The following is a 16,013-nucleotide window of genomic DNA, read 5'->3' on the forward strand; positions in this document are numbered from 1 at the left end:
TAAATAAATATATGACATATGTTAAGAAATATTGAAATAAATAAATACAAAATAGAGAAATAAATAAAGAAATATGGAAATAAATAAATGAATGAAGGAATATTTAAAAGGCCCATATCAGTCAATCCCTAGTTTAGGATATGTTCCATGAAAAGTGAGCTGAATGTGCAGCTGCAGATTTATTTGAAGTAGAAGTGGGTTTTTAAAGAGCAGCTCATGAACTCTGACTGACTTAGGGATCGTAAACTGTTGGTGTTTGTGTCCGAACGTGTTCACAAGTATGTTTGCAGCTAGCGGCACAAAGCCACAGAGTCTTCTTGTTTTCCATCAGAAGGCTTTCTGTGAATCAGAACCTGTTCTGCTTTTATCCCCCCCGCTCTGCTCTAATGTGCCAGATTGCCATCGTACCACTCCTCTGGGACAATCGGGGGTTTTATATCCTCGCCGAGATGTTGGACGGAGCTTCGCTTCGCTGCACAGACACCCAGAGAGCCGCTGTGTTTGTCTGCAAGCCTCCGACGTTGTGCCAGGCTGTAAATGCCGAGCTTCTCTTAATTGACTCGTCTGGTTGAGTAAATGTTCAGTAAATGAATGTTTGGCTCGGCGCTGCTTCGCTCCCGGTAGCTGCTAATGTGTGCAGTTAACCCTCCTGTTGTCCTCATTCACGGGCACCAAAAAATATTGTTTCCTCGTCTGACAAAAATCAGCAAAAAAATACCCAAATTTCTGAAAATTTGCAAAACCTTCAGGAAGAAAATTCCAATAATTCCTGAAAAGTTTCCCTTAAAAGTTTTATTTTAAAAAATCCCCCAAATTTGGCAAGAAAATTCTTGTAAATATTTTCCAAAAATTAGTAAAAATCTTCCAAAAAAAATCCTAAAAATATCTAAAGTGAGTCCAATTATATCAGTAAAACTTCTAATATTTTCTTTAAGAACATTCACAAAAAATCTACCAAAATCCAGTGAAATTCGCTGGATTTTGGTTGATTTTTTGTGAATGTTCTTAAGAAACATTTTTAATATTTCTTTTTTCCACCAAAAAATGTTCAAAGATTTCCCAAAAATGTTCAAAATGTGGACATCAGAAGTTTCACTGTGAAAATATTTTTTTTCCCCACAATTTCAAACTTTAAAACGAGTCAATTTTGACCTGCAGGACGACACGAGGGTTAAAAAAAAGGAAGAACTGTGCAGCAGGAAGAGGCAGGTTAGTGCAGCTGTGGAAGCGTCCCAGCTGTGCTGCATGTTAGTGTGTAGTCATGACGCAAAGCCGAAGCTCCTGCTGACTCAAACGCTGCTTTTCTCCAGCTAAATTAGAGCCGTGACCGTCTGTTGAGCTGAGAACAGGGTGAATCTGGGACGAGCCGCCTGGACCTGGATGCTGACGTCGTACTACCAGCAGACGCTCAGCTGGTCGCTGCTCTCCTGGCTTCGGTCCTGCTGCTTGGCAGGAGCGGCTGGAGTCGACTGTGTTGTTTGTGTGTCTGCAGACGAAGCAGAGTCGCACACACACACACAGCTGGTGGTGAAGTACGACTGCACTGTCAGCAACAACGCTGGTCCTGTGTCGAGACGTGGATCTGAAAGGATCAAATTAAAGATCCCGGTTGTTCTTTCAGGAGCTCAGACTGTCGGTTTGTTGTGTTTTGGACTCGGAGCTGCGTCTTGTTTGCTTGTGAGATTATCTTGGTGCCACAGAGAAGCGAGAACAAAACTGAAATTAAACAGATTTATTTCTTTCTTTACAACCAGACTTAACCCTCCTGTTGTCCTCATTTACGGGCACCAAAAAATATTGTTTCCTTGTTTGAAAAAAATCCAAAAATTCAGCAAAAAAATTCCCCAAATTTCTGAAAAATTGCAAAACCTTCAGAAAAAAAATCCAATAATTCCTTAAAAGCTTCCTTTGAAAGCTTTATTTTTAAAAAAAAATCCCTCAAATTTGGCAAGAAAATTCTTGTAAATATTTTCCAAAAAATGAGTAAAAATCTTCTAAAAGAAAAAAAATCCTAAAAATATCTAAAGTGATTCCATATATATCAGTAAAACTTCTAATATTTTCTTTAAGAACATTCAGAAAAAAATCAACCAAAATCCAGTGAAATTTGCTGGATTTTGGTTGATTTTTATGTGAATGTTCTTAAGAAACATTTTTAGAATTTCTATTTTTTCCACCAAAAAATTTTCAAAGATTTCCCAAAAATGTTGAAAATGTGGACATCAGAAGTTTCACTGTGAATTTTTTTCCCCACATTTTCAAACTTTAAAACGGGTCAATTTGACCTACAGGACAACACGAAGGTTAAATAAAAACCAGCTGGTGCTGCAGACTGCTGCCTTGATGCATCAGTGTTTTGTCTTTTGTTTGATATCTTCATCTTTTATTACCTCAGTTGAATAATTTGCACATTCCTGCACACTGTAAAACTTCTGTTCCTCTTTAAATCTTGAATAATTCTTTTGGATTTGCTACATTTGGTATTGTTTTGACTTTTTGTTGTTCTTCTACTTGTCAGTACTTAAAGTTTCGCTTCAAGACACCACATCAAACATGATTCAAAGCTTCTTTCTTCATTAAAACTATTCTCTATTCCAGTAACTGGGGCTGCAGGCTTCAACTTTCTTTGCTTCTTGATCTAAAAAAGAAAAGCCACAAGGTTCTCGTTTTTTCGTGACAAATCCACAAGAGAATACCATTTACTCCGAGTTAAAAGTTAAAAAATATTGGGTCATGTGTAGAGCTGGACCCGAATATTTGGTCGTTACAGTGGTATATGAATATTTATTTTGAGATCCGCATATTTGAATCCCCCCTGCCCCCGTTAGACGATGTCGCACGATCGGTATTCGACTCGTCAATTCGCGTACCCCCAATCCTTCAGACGTTACGAACCGAACCAAATATTCAGATATTCGTCATTAATCGGGGCTGAATATCCGGAGCACAGAAACTGCTATTTGGGCCAGCCCTAGTCACGTAACCAGTTTCTTCTGTTTTTTTCTAGAAACGTCATCATCATCTAACCCCACTCTCCTCTACAAGACGTTTTTGCATTCCTGTATTTAATGCAACATGATTTTCATTAGAACAAACACAGCCTGATAAATATTAATCCTGAGAAGTAACCCGTATATCTTCTTCCTCCTGCAGGAGATCTGGCTCCTCACCTCGGCCGTCCTCTGCTGGGCGTCTTCCTGCAGGGAACCAGAGATCCGGATCAGACGGTCCGGGCCAGCAGTCTGTCCAACCTGGGAGAACTCTGTCAGAGGATGGACTACAGTCTGGGACCGCTGGCTCAGGAGGTGACACAAGAACATTAAAATTAAAACTTCCTTTACTGACAGAGGGCAGCATTCACGATAAATAATCACCTAATCATTGAGAGTTAATGACATGGAAAGATTTCTTTATGAAGGTAAAAGAGCTGCTTTTAACTCAGTTTTTACCATAAAATCTGAGTGTGGCACAAATATAAAGAGCAGAACAAGTAAAAACCAGGTTAGTTTAATTATTAATGAAATAATTCTGGAGCTCCATCTGTTTCTGTTTAGCAACTGATCTGACAAAATCCAAACTTCTGAACACAGTAAACAGCTTCCAGCTTCATGGGATGTAAATTAGATCAGAATAAAAGTGTAGCAACAAAGAAAAAAACACAGTTAAAACATTTTCTGGTGCAGGATGGTATCAGGAAAATGGATCAAACAATACTGAAAATCAAATTGTTTACAAAATGAGTATTTTTAAAGCTGAAGTGAGTTAGATCAAATACTACCAGTAGATGACATTTTAGCACAGAGTTTACAGAAGTCTAAAAGTCCAAGGAAGCAACGAAAATACATGTTAAAATATTTGTTTGTTAAAATCCTTGATGAACAGATGTCCAGTTTACTGCATATGTGATTATAGTTTTAATAGCTGCTCTAAATCAGTCATCAGAGGAGCAGTTCAGATAGTTTGGGTACAAATATTTGTCAGAATAGTTATGAAAAGTGGAGGAATCTGCCTGTTTTGTCTGTATCATGTTATTTATGACACATCATCATGCATTAGGCCTTCTATGGAATGAATTAAAAACATTTTAATTAACCCTCTGAACCACAAAACCTGCCGATCGTTCACAAGAACTTTGTTTTATTTAAAAAAAAAAAAAAATCACCTAAATGACAGCATTTGTCAGCCAAAACTGTAAAAACATTATCTATTCTCAACTTTATGGTGAGTCGTGTGTGAAGCACAGTTCTGTTGGTGTTTGAACAAAATTGCAGCCTGAAATTGTGATATTTTAGCAAAATCACTTTCATCTGCATAAAAAAATATCTCCACAAAAAGCATTTGCACCAGATCCTGTAAAAAAACTTTCAAAACCTGTGCTGCTCAGAAAATCAAACATATAAAATAAATGCAGCATGGTTCAGAAACAGTGAACAGAGGAGCAAGTTGGTGGACGATACATTCAGCATGGAGAAACATCTTTCTACTGATGATGAGCAGAGACTCAAAACTGGGCTAAAAAATGTCTAAAATGATAAAACTCTTGTCCAAAATTACTCTAATTGTCCATAATGGCTCAAAAACTGTCATTTTAAATACATTTTAAATCATTTTAAACAAGTTTCATGTAATTTTGGACAGTTTTCGGTTCATTTTTGAGTGATTTTTGGACTAGTTTTATGTTATTTTGGTCACATTTGAAGTTATTTTGTAAAATTTTAGCCTGAGAGGAAAATCAAAGCTACTGGATCAATAAGATAAATGCAGCATGGCTCAGAAACAGTGAACAGAGGAGCAAGTTGTTGAAGATACATTCAGCATGGAGAAACATCTTCCTGTTTGACTCAAAAAGGACCAAAATGATTGGAAAAAAAAAGCCATTTTGAATAAATTTTGAGTAATTTTGGACTTGTTTCAGGTATTTTTTTCTATTTTTCAAGTTATTTTGGACAATTCTTAAGTCAATTTGGTAATTTGGTCAAGCTTTGAGGCAGTTTGGACAAATTTATGCTACGTTGGACATTTTTCTAATAATTATAGATCATTTTGCAGGAAAATCAAAGCTACTGGATGAATGAAATAAATGCAACATGACTCAGAAACAGTGAACAGAGGAGCAGGTTGTTGGGAGATACATTCAGCATGGTGAATGTACAGAGCTGCAGGACTTTATTTTGCAGATAAAAATGTAACAAGGGCAGAAAACAATCAGAAACTATTGGGAGTTCTGAGGGTGAACTAACAGACGTTTTAATCAAGCCACTAAAGCAGGTATGATTGGACATTCAGGGTGGTGGAGGAGCCACTTCCAGACGTGTTAAATGTGTGGGCCGTTGAAACTGGCTGACTTTGATCTGAGTCGGTAAAAACGCCTTTTCTCGGTCACGCATGTTGGGTTTGAGCTGCTGCAGCGGTCAGCGGCTCGACCGAAGCTGCTGCTGTGTGAGACTTTGTGTTCGGCTGCAGCATGAATGAGCGCCACTGTGAGCCGCAGGAACAGGATGCTTATTCATCAACCTGCACTCTACCACACTGACCGGCTGTGTTGGCGTGTTCGCCGAGTCCGACCAATCACGTCCATCGATCCGCTTCAGTTCTGGCTCTGAGCTCAGCAGTGGAGGTCTGACTAACGTGTGTCCCGTTAAACACACTCAGTCCATTAGCAGCTCTGTAGCAAACTGTGATGAAGCGCTATTTGCCTTTAAAAGTGTTGTTTTTATGCTGCCAGGCTTCTGTTTCCTTGTTACTGGAAAGCTGACTAGCTGTGTTTTTGCCATTTTGCTGTCTTGAATCGCTGTAAATCTCAATCTGTGTTTTTTTTTTTTTTTTGTGCAGTTGAGTTCCTGTCTGACGGCTCTGATAAAGACAGAAAAAGAAGCAGAGGTGAGGAGAGCCGCCGTCCATGTCATCGCTCAGCTACTACGAGGCCTCAGCGACAAAACCACCCAGGTACAGACTCACACTGAACCCAAACACAACAGAACAACATCCACTTTACATCCTGCATTTTGGTTCGTTTATAGATTTATTATAGGTCTTCTGGAAATATGACAAAATCTGCTGCGTCGTAGAATGTTTGGCTACATCTACACTTCAGTTAGGCGCTTTTGTTCACCGTCTATGATACTGCCACCACCATGCTTGATGGTAGATATGCCAGCCTACAAAGGCAAGGCACAAAACTGGGGTATCTACATGTCTTAAAAGTCTTGGATTGGTTGTGGAGCATTAGATTCAGTTTCTGTAAATGCTTTAGAAACTATTTTAGTAATTATCTTCTCAATTAGGTACTTTTGGTTTCCATCTACGAGTTTCTGGTTTATCTTTGACTTCTTGACAGAATTGGTGCAGTTCAACAAACTTTGTTGTCTTTCTGACACAGACTTGTTTCTTCAAACTTTTCGGAGACCAGTCTAGAACCTTCATTCTAGCCTGATGGAACCTTTTCTTTACCATGTCTGATGTGTGTTTGGGCTCAATGTCTTGTTGAAGCATCCAATATCATCCAAAATCAACCTTGTCCTGATGGTTTTAGGTTTTCCTGAAGAATGTGGAGGTGATCCTCCTTCTGCATTATTCCATTTACTTTGTCTAGTACACCAGTTCCACAGAGCATGATACTGCCACCACCATGCAACAGGTATTTACTGGAAAAACTACTGCTCTGTGCTTTTTGTAATAATGAAATTAATAAATATTCTTTATTTCTATAAAAACTTGAAGTTACAAAGTGCTTTACAAAGGAGACCAAAGTTTAAATCCATTTCCATTTCCACCACCATCCAAGGGTAAAATTCCACAAAGTGTTCTGAAACGAGGATAAATCCAGAGGTGAAATAAATGAATAAGAACTAGGTCACCCTGCCCCTTTTTAAAGGTTTTCATAAAGACCTCAGGAGCTGAACTTGGGCTTCGGGTCAAGAATGACCTTCAGGTGAAACCAAATCAATCACGAACTCTTTGTTTTCCCTGTCAGAGTTACAAAGAACACAACGGCTGTTTCTGAACGGCTTGTAATTTTCCATCAGCTGCTCTCTCAGGCTTCAGGTTCGGAGGCTGAAAAGTTTCCTCATGTGCTGCTTTCACATCAGCAGGAATGGGGTTAAAAGGTGACGGTGGTCAGTTTGAACATTCACTTAAACAATGAGGAACATTTGGACTTTTGGAGGCAGTCGGACTCTTGCTTCGTGCTGCTGTTGAGGCTGAATCAGGTGTTTCTGAGAGTGATGGGTTGTTGTTCTAGTCTCTAATCCACCTCACTTCCCCTGTGGTCATCGCTGCGATTACAGACTAACCTTAACCTTCATGGTGTTGGGATTCAATCCGAACACAGTGTTTAGAGCCGCACCGGGTTTCTCTTTCTCACAGCTCCACATTCCTGAATCCGTGTTGTTCTTAGATAGTCGACGGTTAATCACATCGCAGCTCTCTGGCCTCCCAGAATGGAAACGGTGATGCAGAAATGTCAGGATTCTCACTGGAAACACATTTAAACTGTTAAACCCATCAGGACGTCGCTGTGTGAGGACGAAACTAATGAATAAAGCTGTCATCTTTATTTAATTTACAGTAAAGTAACATTAAAAACAGTAAATTAATGAGTCGCCGAGGTTTAGCCCAGTGGAAACACACCTACATGCATAGCCGGAGCTGCATCGGGGTAAGTTAAGGACGAAAAACATCAATTCCAGACAGTTTCTGGGTGTTTATTGCCCTCCTGTCACATTTTTCTTCACTGTGGGTTAATTTTTCACTGCAATATAAAGTCCTGCACAACCATGAAGACAGAGAGAACTCAGAAATGTCTTCTGTGCAGAATGACACAATTCAAAAGCCATAAAACACTAAAAAAGGAAAAATTAAAGTCGAATTGTTTTGATTATTTGTCACAAAAATAGGAGAAAATCTGAAATCAACACATTTTCCCAAGTGCCTGAAAGCCATTTTTGATTTCCAAAAATAAAAACAAACCTAATGAGTATCTGCGTGTAGAACATTTTTTTAAGTGCAGACAAAATGTTTAAAAAGTTGAAAAAGTTATTTTTCCTGGCATTTTACTCATGATTCATTCAAGGACCGTAGGAAGTTTCAAAAATCTTTAGATTCTATCTGTATTTACAGTTTCTGGCTGGTAAATTGTGGATTTTAGGCAATTTCTTTTGTTTGTCTGGGTTTTATAATTTTAAATTACCAACCCTGCCTGATTGTTTTAGTTTTCAGAGTAAATAAATGTATTAATAAATATTAAGAATTTGTGCAACTGTCAAGATTTCTGTTGCCAACTATGCAAGTTTAACTGTTTAGTCGACTATCGCACACATCCAAAATAAACACTAGATTTGGTTTTTTTTAATAGAGAGTGAATAAATGGACCCTAATCTTTGCTGCCGGGGTATTTGTTTGATGAATGTCAACTTTTTCTGACACTAAATTGTGAAACTCTTAGTTACTGTAGGTCACAGCGGTTGAACTGACCTGTAGTTTAAACAAAAGGAGAAAAGGGATTGGAAAAGTTGGAATATTTCAGATTTTTCAGCAAGAAAACGGACAGAAGGAAGATGTACAGAGAAAGAATAGGCTAGTAGGAAGGACAGAATCCACTGAGTTGTATATTTGTTTATGAGGAGCTTCACTTTCTTCCTCCTTTTTGCCAACCTGCCAACCTTCATGTAGAAACAACTTGCTGGGAAATTAGCAACCAAAATCTGTTAGTGTGAAACTGGTGGCAGATTTCAGACATAATATTCAGATTTACTACGTAGTGTGTGTCGGCTGCAGGTAGTCGTTGACGTTTTAAAAAGCTGGATGTGGCTCTGAGACGTTTCCATGACTGCAGATGTTGACGTCCAGCTGCTGGTCCCAGTTCAGGTCCTGTCATTACCAGCAGCTGTACTGGTTAATGACAGCCCAGATGTGGGAACAGAAAGAAGGATGACCTGGAAGACTGGGGAACAAAAAGATGAGAGGTTCTGGAGAGTTTCTGCAGCAGGAAGTGAATACGATGACTTTCAGGATAAACATGTGGACGATCAGAACCACATCTGGTTCCATGTTCTGTTGTAGTGATGAGAACCTTTACTGGTTTCCTTACTGTGAGATGAAGAACAACTTCTTCCATTACTCTCTGGAAATACTCCCTAAAAACATGTTTCCTATCTCTGCCCATCTTTATAAAACCGAACTTTAAAGTTAAATTCCAGTTCCACATTTCTGTTAGTTCATCAGTTCTTAGTTAAATCTCTGAACCCTCAGTGTATTTTGACACATTGTCTTTTAAAAAATTGCCAAATTTGCATCATTTATCAGCCAGAGACTGCAAAAATGGAGAATTCTTGGGTTTTTTTTTTTTGGAACTTCCCGACTGTCCTTGAACCTGTCATGTGTGACATACAGTTTCATTGGAAATCTGGGCTTAAATTTGTGATATTTCATCAAAATGTTGTTAAAATTCTTTAAAACTGAAGCATTTCCAACAGATTCTGTACCACTGCAAAGTCAGGATCGAGTCAGCTGGAACCAACTTTCCGGTGGTCCCTGAACTAATCCTGTGTAACTTTGGAAAACTGAACCAAATCTAAGCTTAAACATCAAGATAATTCGTCAAAATAATTTCCTTCTACAGGTCTCCGATAAAATCTCTTCAAAAAGGCGTTCGCACCAGATTATGTGGAAAACAAAACATTCTGAACCCCTCGGCAAAACTGATTCTACATCAGCTGAGACCAACAGTGAAAAATTTAGAAAGTTTTCAGGTTGAACTGCAGGCAGTTTCCACAGAGAGACTGAGAGGTGTGGCAAAATGACTTAAAAACTGTCTGAAATTGAACAAACTCACATAAAATGACTCAAAAATGCCCTACCATGGCATAAACCTGTGCAGAATTGTTGGAAAGAATGTTCAAAAATGCATCAAAACTTGTCCAAAATGATCACAAGAAGAAAATGAAAGCTACTGGATGAATAAAATAAATGCATCATGGCTCAGAAACAGTGAACAGAGGAGCAAGTTGTTGGAGATACATTCAGCATGGAGAAACATCTTTCTACAGATGATGAGCAGAGTAGAGAGAAATAGTCTGGAGAAGCTGGAAACATGGAAATAGTTCAATATCAATAGAATGTGGAGACAAAACCACCACAAAGAGGCACAAAATGATGTAAATAAGACACAAAACAACAAAAATACGACACAAAATTATATAAAAGGAAGACAAAATGACAAAAACAAGAGACAGCAACAAAAACGAAACAAAGCAATACAAACTGAGAAAAAACTAGACAAAATTACAAAAAAAAGACACGAAACTGAGATGACAAGAGACTGAGGAAAATTCTCTCTCCTGTTGAACATGCTGAATCTGTTTTGTTTTTTTTAACAGCTTTATGAAGGAAGTAGTCAAATAAATGTAACTTATTGTTTTTTTCTGTTATTTAGGCCATTATATCTGTCATTTCTTCAGTCTTTCTCCGTCCTCATGGTTGTTCGGTTTCCATGGAGCTGCAGGACTTTAGATTGAAGAGAAAACTGAGTCCAGCGTGAAGAAAAATGTGACAGCAGCAATAAAACACCAGAAAGTGCTGCTTGGAGTTCAGCAGGTTAATAGCGGAGGTGTTCGTTTCCAAACTGACTGGCAGGATTTTTCAACATTATCACAACCTGAGTAGAAGAACTTAAATGAAGGGAAATAACTTTACGGACGGTTCTTTAATGTTCTGGAGAGAACCGATTCTGACCCAAATATTAGTGAGGATCACCTTATATTAGAAAACTGTAGATATACATCTTGAATGTGGAGATTGAAGATGGATTATGGGCTGTCTGAAGCCTTAATATTGAACAGTAACAGCCCACTGTTTGTGTCGATGCTCTGCAGGTTCTCAGTGAGGTTCTGTTGGACCTCTACCGGGCCCTGAAGCTGGTGGTTCGCTCGGACCCAGACGAGGTGGCGGTTCTTCACGCTCAGCTGGCCCTGGAGGAGCTGGACGACGTGATGAGGAGGTTCATCTTCCCCCAGCAAAAGCTGGAGAAGAAGATCGTTGTCCTGCCGTAGAACTCCTCCTGGTGTTGGTTCTGCTTCCTTGTAAAATAGATTTTATATTCTGGAGGTTTCATCCGTCTGTTAGATCCTGAAGAAGCAACAAAAACCAAACCACCAACAAACGGTTTACAAAATAAACTTTTAAACACCAATTTGTCCTGGAGTTATATCTCAGAATATGCAAAATATGCAGGTTTGGTGATAGAAAAAAGACAATTAACAGGTAAGAATTATCAGAATGAAGCAATATTTCCATAGAAACATCTTATTGTGCAGGATTTCAGGCTCACAGTTTGGGTAAAACCATGCTTTTTTTGGGTCATTTTTAAGATTTGGGCTTATTTTGATGTGTTCTTTTAGAAAATAGACATTAAGGTCTTTATTTTATTTATTTTTTCTATTTGCGTCTGCAGATTTCAATTACAATATGTGTTTTCAGCTGAAATTGTCCTCGTATTCTGATTCTACCAGAAATCTCCACTTTAGCTGCACTTATATTCACCAGAGTTTCCAATTTTACTCCTTTCTATATTCTAAAGGTTTTCACAGAAGGGTTTGTTCATGTATTAGGCACATTTTATTCCTAAAAATATGGAGAAATTAGATTTTTCTCAACAGTATTTCCTAAATTAATGGTATCGGTTCTGGAAAAACCTTGGACTCTAACATCACAAAATGAAACTAGAATTTTCATGCTGGTTTAATTTAATGTTAAGATTTTTGTGATGGAAAGTAGTTTAAATTAGTGCAATATTTAGAGATATAATGCCTCATTTGAATATTTAAACATACAATTTCAGAAAACTTGTTATGCAAAACTAATTGTATTGGAAACAATCAGTTGGGGAAGTTTCATGCTGATATCTTTGAGTTTAAATTTTTACACTGTTCACCTGTAGTTAAGTTTACTTGCAGAAAATGTTTCTATGACGTCTTCTGTAACACCTGAGGACACAAAAACCCCAAAGTGCATTATGGGAAATGTAGGATCCAACATTTTTGAAGCTTGAATTAACTAAAACCCAACATTTTTCTTTCCTCTGCTGCTTTAATTCTGTTTCTAGTGAGTTCTTATACCTGTTTTCAATGAAATGGATTCACCTTTTAACAAAATGCATATATTTTATCATCACACTTGCCTCTTATTTCTTGCTGTTTATACAAATTTGATTTAAAGTCTCCAGTTTTCATATGTGCTTGTATTAGATTGAGGCAAATCATGAATTTTCTGAGGAACAAAGAGAAAATGCAAAGTAGAAACTCTACTAAATCCATCTTTTGTGCCACAAGATCAGATTTATTTGTGTGTAAAACTTAAAAACACTTCAGGAGTTATATGTCAGTGCATAATTTTGTTTTTGGATGTTTCAGTTGAGTGAAAGTTCTTGGGGTTGAACCAGCTGTTACACTGATGTTGGTGCCGTTATTTTCTACACAAACTGAAAACCCTGGAAAGTTTTTCACTTCTGGATGCAAAATGACAGAAATAGGACAATGTAGTGAAAAAACATTGTGTCATCCTGGAAAGTCATTAGCAAACTGTTAGATCTCTGCAGCAGCTGAAATGATGTGGAACCAAGGATGAGGTTGGACTGGCAATGAGAGGATCTGGACAGAAAGACTGAAACACATGCAGTCTGTGATTCTGGAGAAAGATTCTTGGTTTAATTGGCATATTTAGATGGTCAGACACACTGGGATAAAGATTCCTACTACCTTTGGTGGACCACTAGGGGACATTGTATTGGAAAAAATATGGACAATAGTCAACACAACAGAGAAAAAAGGTTTTGATCCAGTTTAAATGGTACTATGAATTACACAAAAGATGTTTGTAATTTAAAAGGTAAGTCAAGAAAGTTGACTGTACTAAAACTAGCCTCACCAAACTGGCTTAAACATCACTGCTAGTCTTAAATAACATTCAATTTAACCCTCGTGTCGTCCTGCGGGTCAAATTGACCCGGTTTAAAGTTTGAAAATCTCGGAAAAAATATATATTTTCAAGTGAAACTTCTGACATCCACATTTTGAACATTTTTGGGAAATCTTTGAACATTTTTTGGTGGAAAAAAAAGAAATGTTAAAAATGTTTCAAAATCCAGCAACTTTTGCTGGATTTTGGTTGATTTTTTTGTGAATGTTCTTAAAGAAAATACTAGAAGTTTTACTGATATATATGGAATCACTTTAGATATTTTTAGGATTTTCTTGGAAGATTTTTACTCATTTTTTGAAAATACAAGAATGGTCTTGCCAAATTTGGGGGATTTTTAAAAAATAAAACTTTTAAGGGAAACTTTTAAGGAATTATTGGAATTTTCTTCCTGAAGGTTTTGCAAATTTTCAGAAATTTGTGGAATTTTTTTTCTGATTTTTTTTTATTTTTTTCAGACAAGGAAACAATATTTTTTGGTGCCCATACATGAGGACAACAAGAGGGTTAAAGTCATAGACCTTTAAGACTTGTTGGATGTTGGAAGTCATCAGATGAGAAGGTTCCATGTCTACGTTACCAACTTTTTGTCTCTAAATTTGTAATTTCTCTAAAAGCGCTGCAACCCAGGTTTATGTCTACATCTTTACGTCTTTGAAAACACGGTAGATAGCAGTCGATGACATGACTTCTCCTTTGGCACACTGACCCCAACCTGAAGTGGAAACTGGACAATAGCTGTCCTGGTTTAAGTAAACGGGGTCAGACGGAGTCCAGCGGGGTTTGAACAGAGTCAGGCTCAAGGCTGACGGAGAGCAATGAGACATTCCTTCTTTTGTTTCATCCGTTGGGCTAAAGTCGAGCGGAGTATGAGGTCTGACCTTCACGGCTCGTCCTGTGTGGACATCCAGCAGACAAACACTAGAACCTGCAGCAGTGTTTGCAGTCCGTGGATGTTTCCCTCGGCGTGGAGTCGAGGTATCACCGAGGATTCAGACCTCCACGGCACTGACGACAAACCAAGAGGCTGAGAACACACCTGTGTTTACTCTGGAGGTCGGGTACTTTCCATTTGTCCCCTAAAATGAAACCACAATTATCAATTATTCGTCAACCATCACATTATAATCCAGCTGGTTTTGCTTGTCAGTTGGAGCATTTTTGAAGGAAAAAATATTGACAAATCTCTGATCCCAGCTTCTTAAATGTGAATATTTTCTGGTTTCTTTCCTCTTTTATGACAGTAAACTGAATATCTTTGAGTTGCAGACAAAATAAGACTGCAGCACATTCTTTTCAAAGTTTTCAAATGTTAGTCAATGAGGAATTGTGCAGCTATTTCAGTCCGGCTGCTGTGAGATGCTATAAATAGAGAAATCAGTTTAGCCACACTTTGCCCGAACAGTTACAACTCTTTGTATGAGAAGAGACACCGGAACTAGAAGCTTTAGACACTAACTCACTTTAATATAGCATCATTAGCATCCTGAATATTCAGATTCTCCTCAGCCCTCCTCAATCCGAAAAAACGATGCTTTAAATGTGATCTCATTTCATGTATCCAATTAAAAATCTAATTTAGTTCAACAATAAATGTGGGTCCACTTTCGAGAGCTTAATGTTAGAGTGTACTACAATATAGATAAAATACTACCAAAACAAACCCCAAAACTGCTGAAACAGTAAAAAGAAAAAGCTTAAAATAGTTAACCTAACATAATAGTTGGTGAAAAGTGACCAATGTAATAGCTAAAATAGTAGGTAACTGTTAGTAATGTTTAAAGTGAAAGCTAAAGTAGGGAATTAAATAGTAATTGTAGTCTTGAATTTCCCTCGAGATTAAGTGTCTATCTATCTATCTATCTATCTATTTATCTATCTATCTATCTATCCATCTATCTATCTATCCATCCATCATCCATCCATCCATCCATCCATCCATCCATCCATCCAGCCAGCCAGCCAGCCAGCCAGCCATCCATCCATCCATCCATCCATCCATCCATCCATCCATCCATCCATCCATCTATCTATCCATCAATAGCTCGCTAAAACTAAAAATTTCTGAAAAGTAAGGGATTAATTAGTTAAAAACAAACAGCTAAAAATAATTGTTAGCTAAAAGTAATAGTGAAAACTAATGGACTATATAGCTGAAAATAATATTTAACTTAAAGTAATAGCTAAAATAGTTAGCTTAGTAATCGGTTTGATAGTAAAAAGTAAAAGTTAGTGAACAGTAATGGATTACATCGTTAACCAAAAGTAATAAATGTTTAGCTAAAAGTAAAATACTTTGCTGTAATTAATGAATACTTTGCCAAGAGTAATGCATGTTAGCTAAGAGTACTAGGCGTAATAATTAGCGTAATGCGTAATGGAATAGCTCAAAGAAATAGGTAAAAATAAAGAATTAAAAAGTAATAGCGAAATGTAATGGAATAGTTAAAAATAATAGTAAATTTAAAGTCACAGTCATCTTAAAGTCATTGATTTAGAAGCTAAAAATAATAGTTGACTAAAAGTAGTATTTCACTGAAAGTAAACGCTATAAGAACAGGATTATATAGTTAGCTAAGAATTAGTAAAAATAAGGGATTAAATAATTAGCTTAAAGTAATACTTAGCTAATCGTAATAAATTATAAATGATGAGCCTGAAGTAAAAAACAATGTTTAGTTAAAAAATAATAATGATTTTTACTAAAAGAAATGATATAGATATTTTCAAAAAAGTAATAGATTATATGGTTAGCCAAACAACAGCAAAAAACTATTTTAGGGTTGAAGTAATGAATACTTTTCTAAAACTAATGGATTCTATGGTTAGCTAAAAGTGGTCGTTAAGTTGGTTAAGTAATAGCTAAAGGTAAGGGTATAAATTGCTAAAAATGATAGTTAGCAAAAAGTAATAGTTGCCCAAACTAATGGAATATGGAATAAATAGCTAAAAAGTAATAGTTAACTAAAGGTAACAGTTAGCTAAAACTATTAGATTTAATAGACAGAAATATCAGCTAAATAAAAGGAATATTTAGCTAA

At 37.1% G+C, this 16,013-nt stretch overlaps 1 protein-coding gene across 2 annotated transcripts in view; it reads left to right on the top strand.

Annotated features, from left to right (window-relative positions):
- Positions 1-12,165, top strand: part of tango6 (transport and golgi organization 6 homolog (Drosophila)) — a 34,936-nt gene extending 22,771 nt beyond the window's left edge. Inside the window, exons 16-18 of one of the 2 annotated variants that reach the window (XM_023294414.3) lie at positions 3,154-3,305; positions 5,833-5,946; positions 10,872-12,165. In XM_023294414.3, coding sequence (XP_023150182.2) covers positions 3,154-3,305; positions 5,833-5,946; positions 10,872-11,048 — 443 coding nt within the window. In that variant the 3' untranslated portion in view covers positions 11,049-12,165. Of the gene's footprint in view, positions 1-3,153; positions 3,306-5,832; positions 5,947-6,532; positions 10,232-10,871 lie in introns of those variants that run through there. The other variant, XM_055006424.1, reaches the window with a different exon arrangement.
- Positions 12,166-16,013: the final 3,848 nt, after the last annotated feature.

This window comes from Amphiprion ocellaris, chromosome 3, assembly GCF_022539595.1.
Source record: "Amphiprion ocellaris isolate individual 3 ecotype Okinawa chromosome 3, ASM2253959v1, whole genome shotgun sequence".
NCBI lineage: Eukaryota > Metazoa > Chordata > Actinopteri > Pomacentridae > Amphiprion > Amphiprion ocellaris.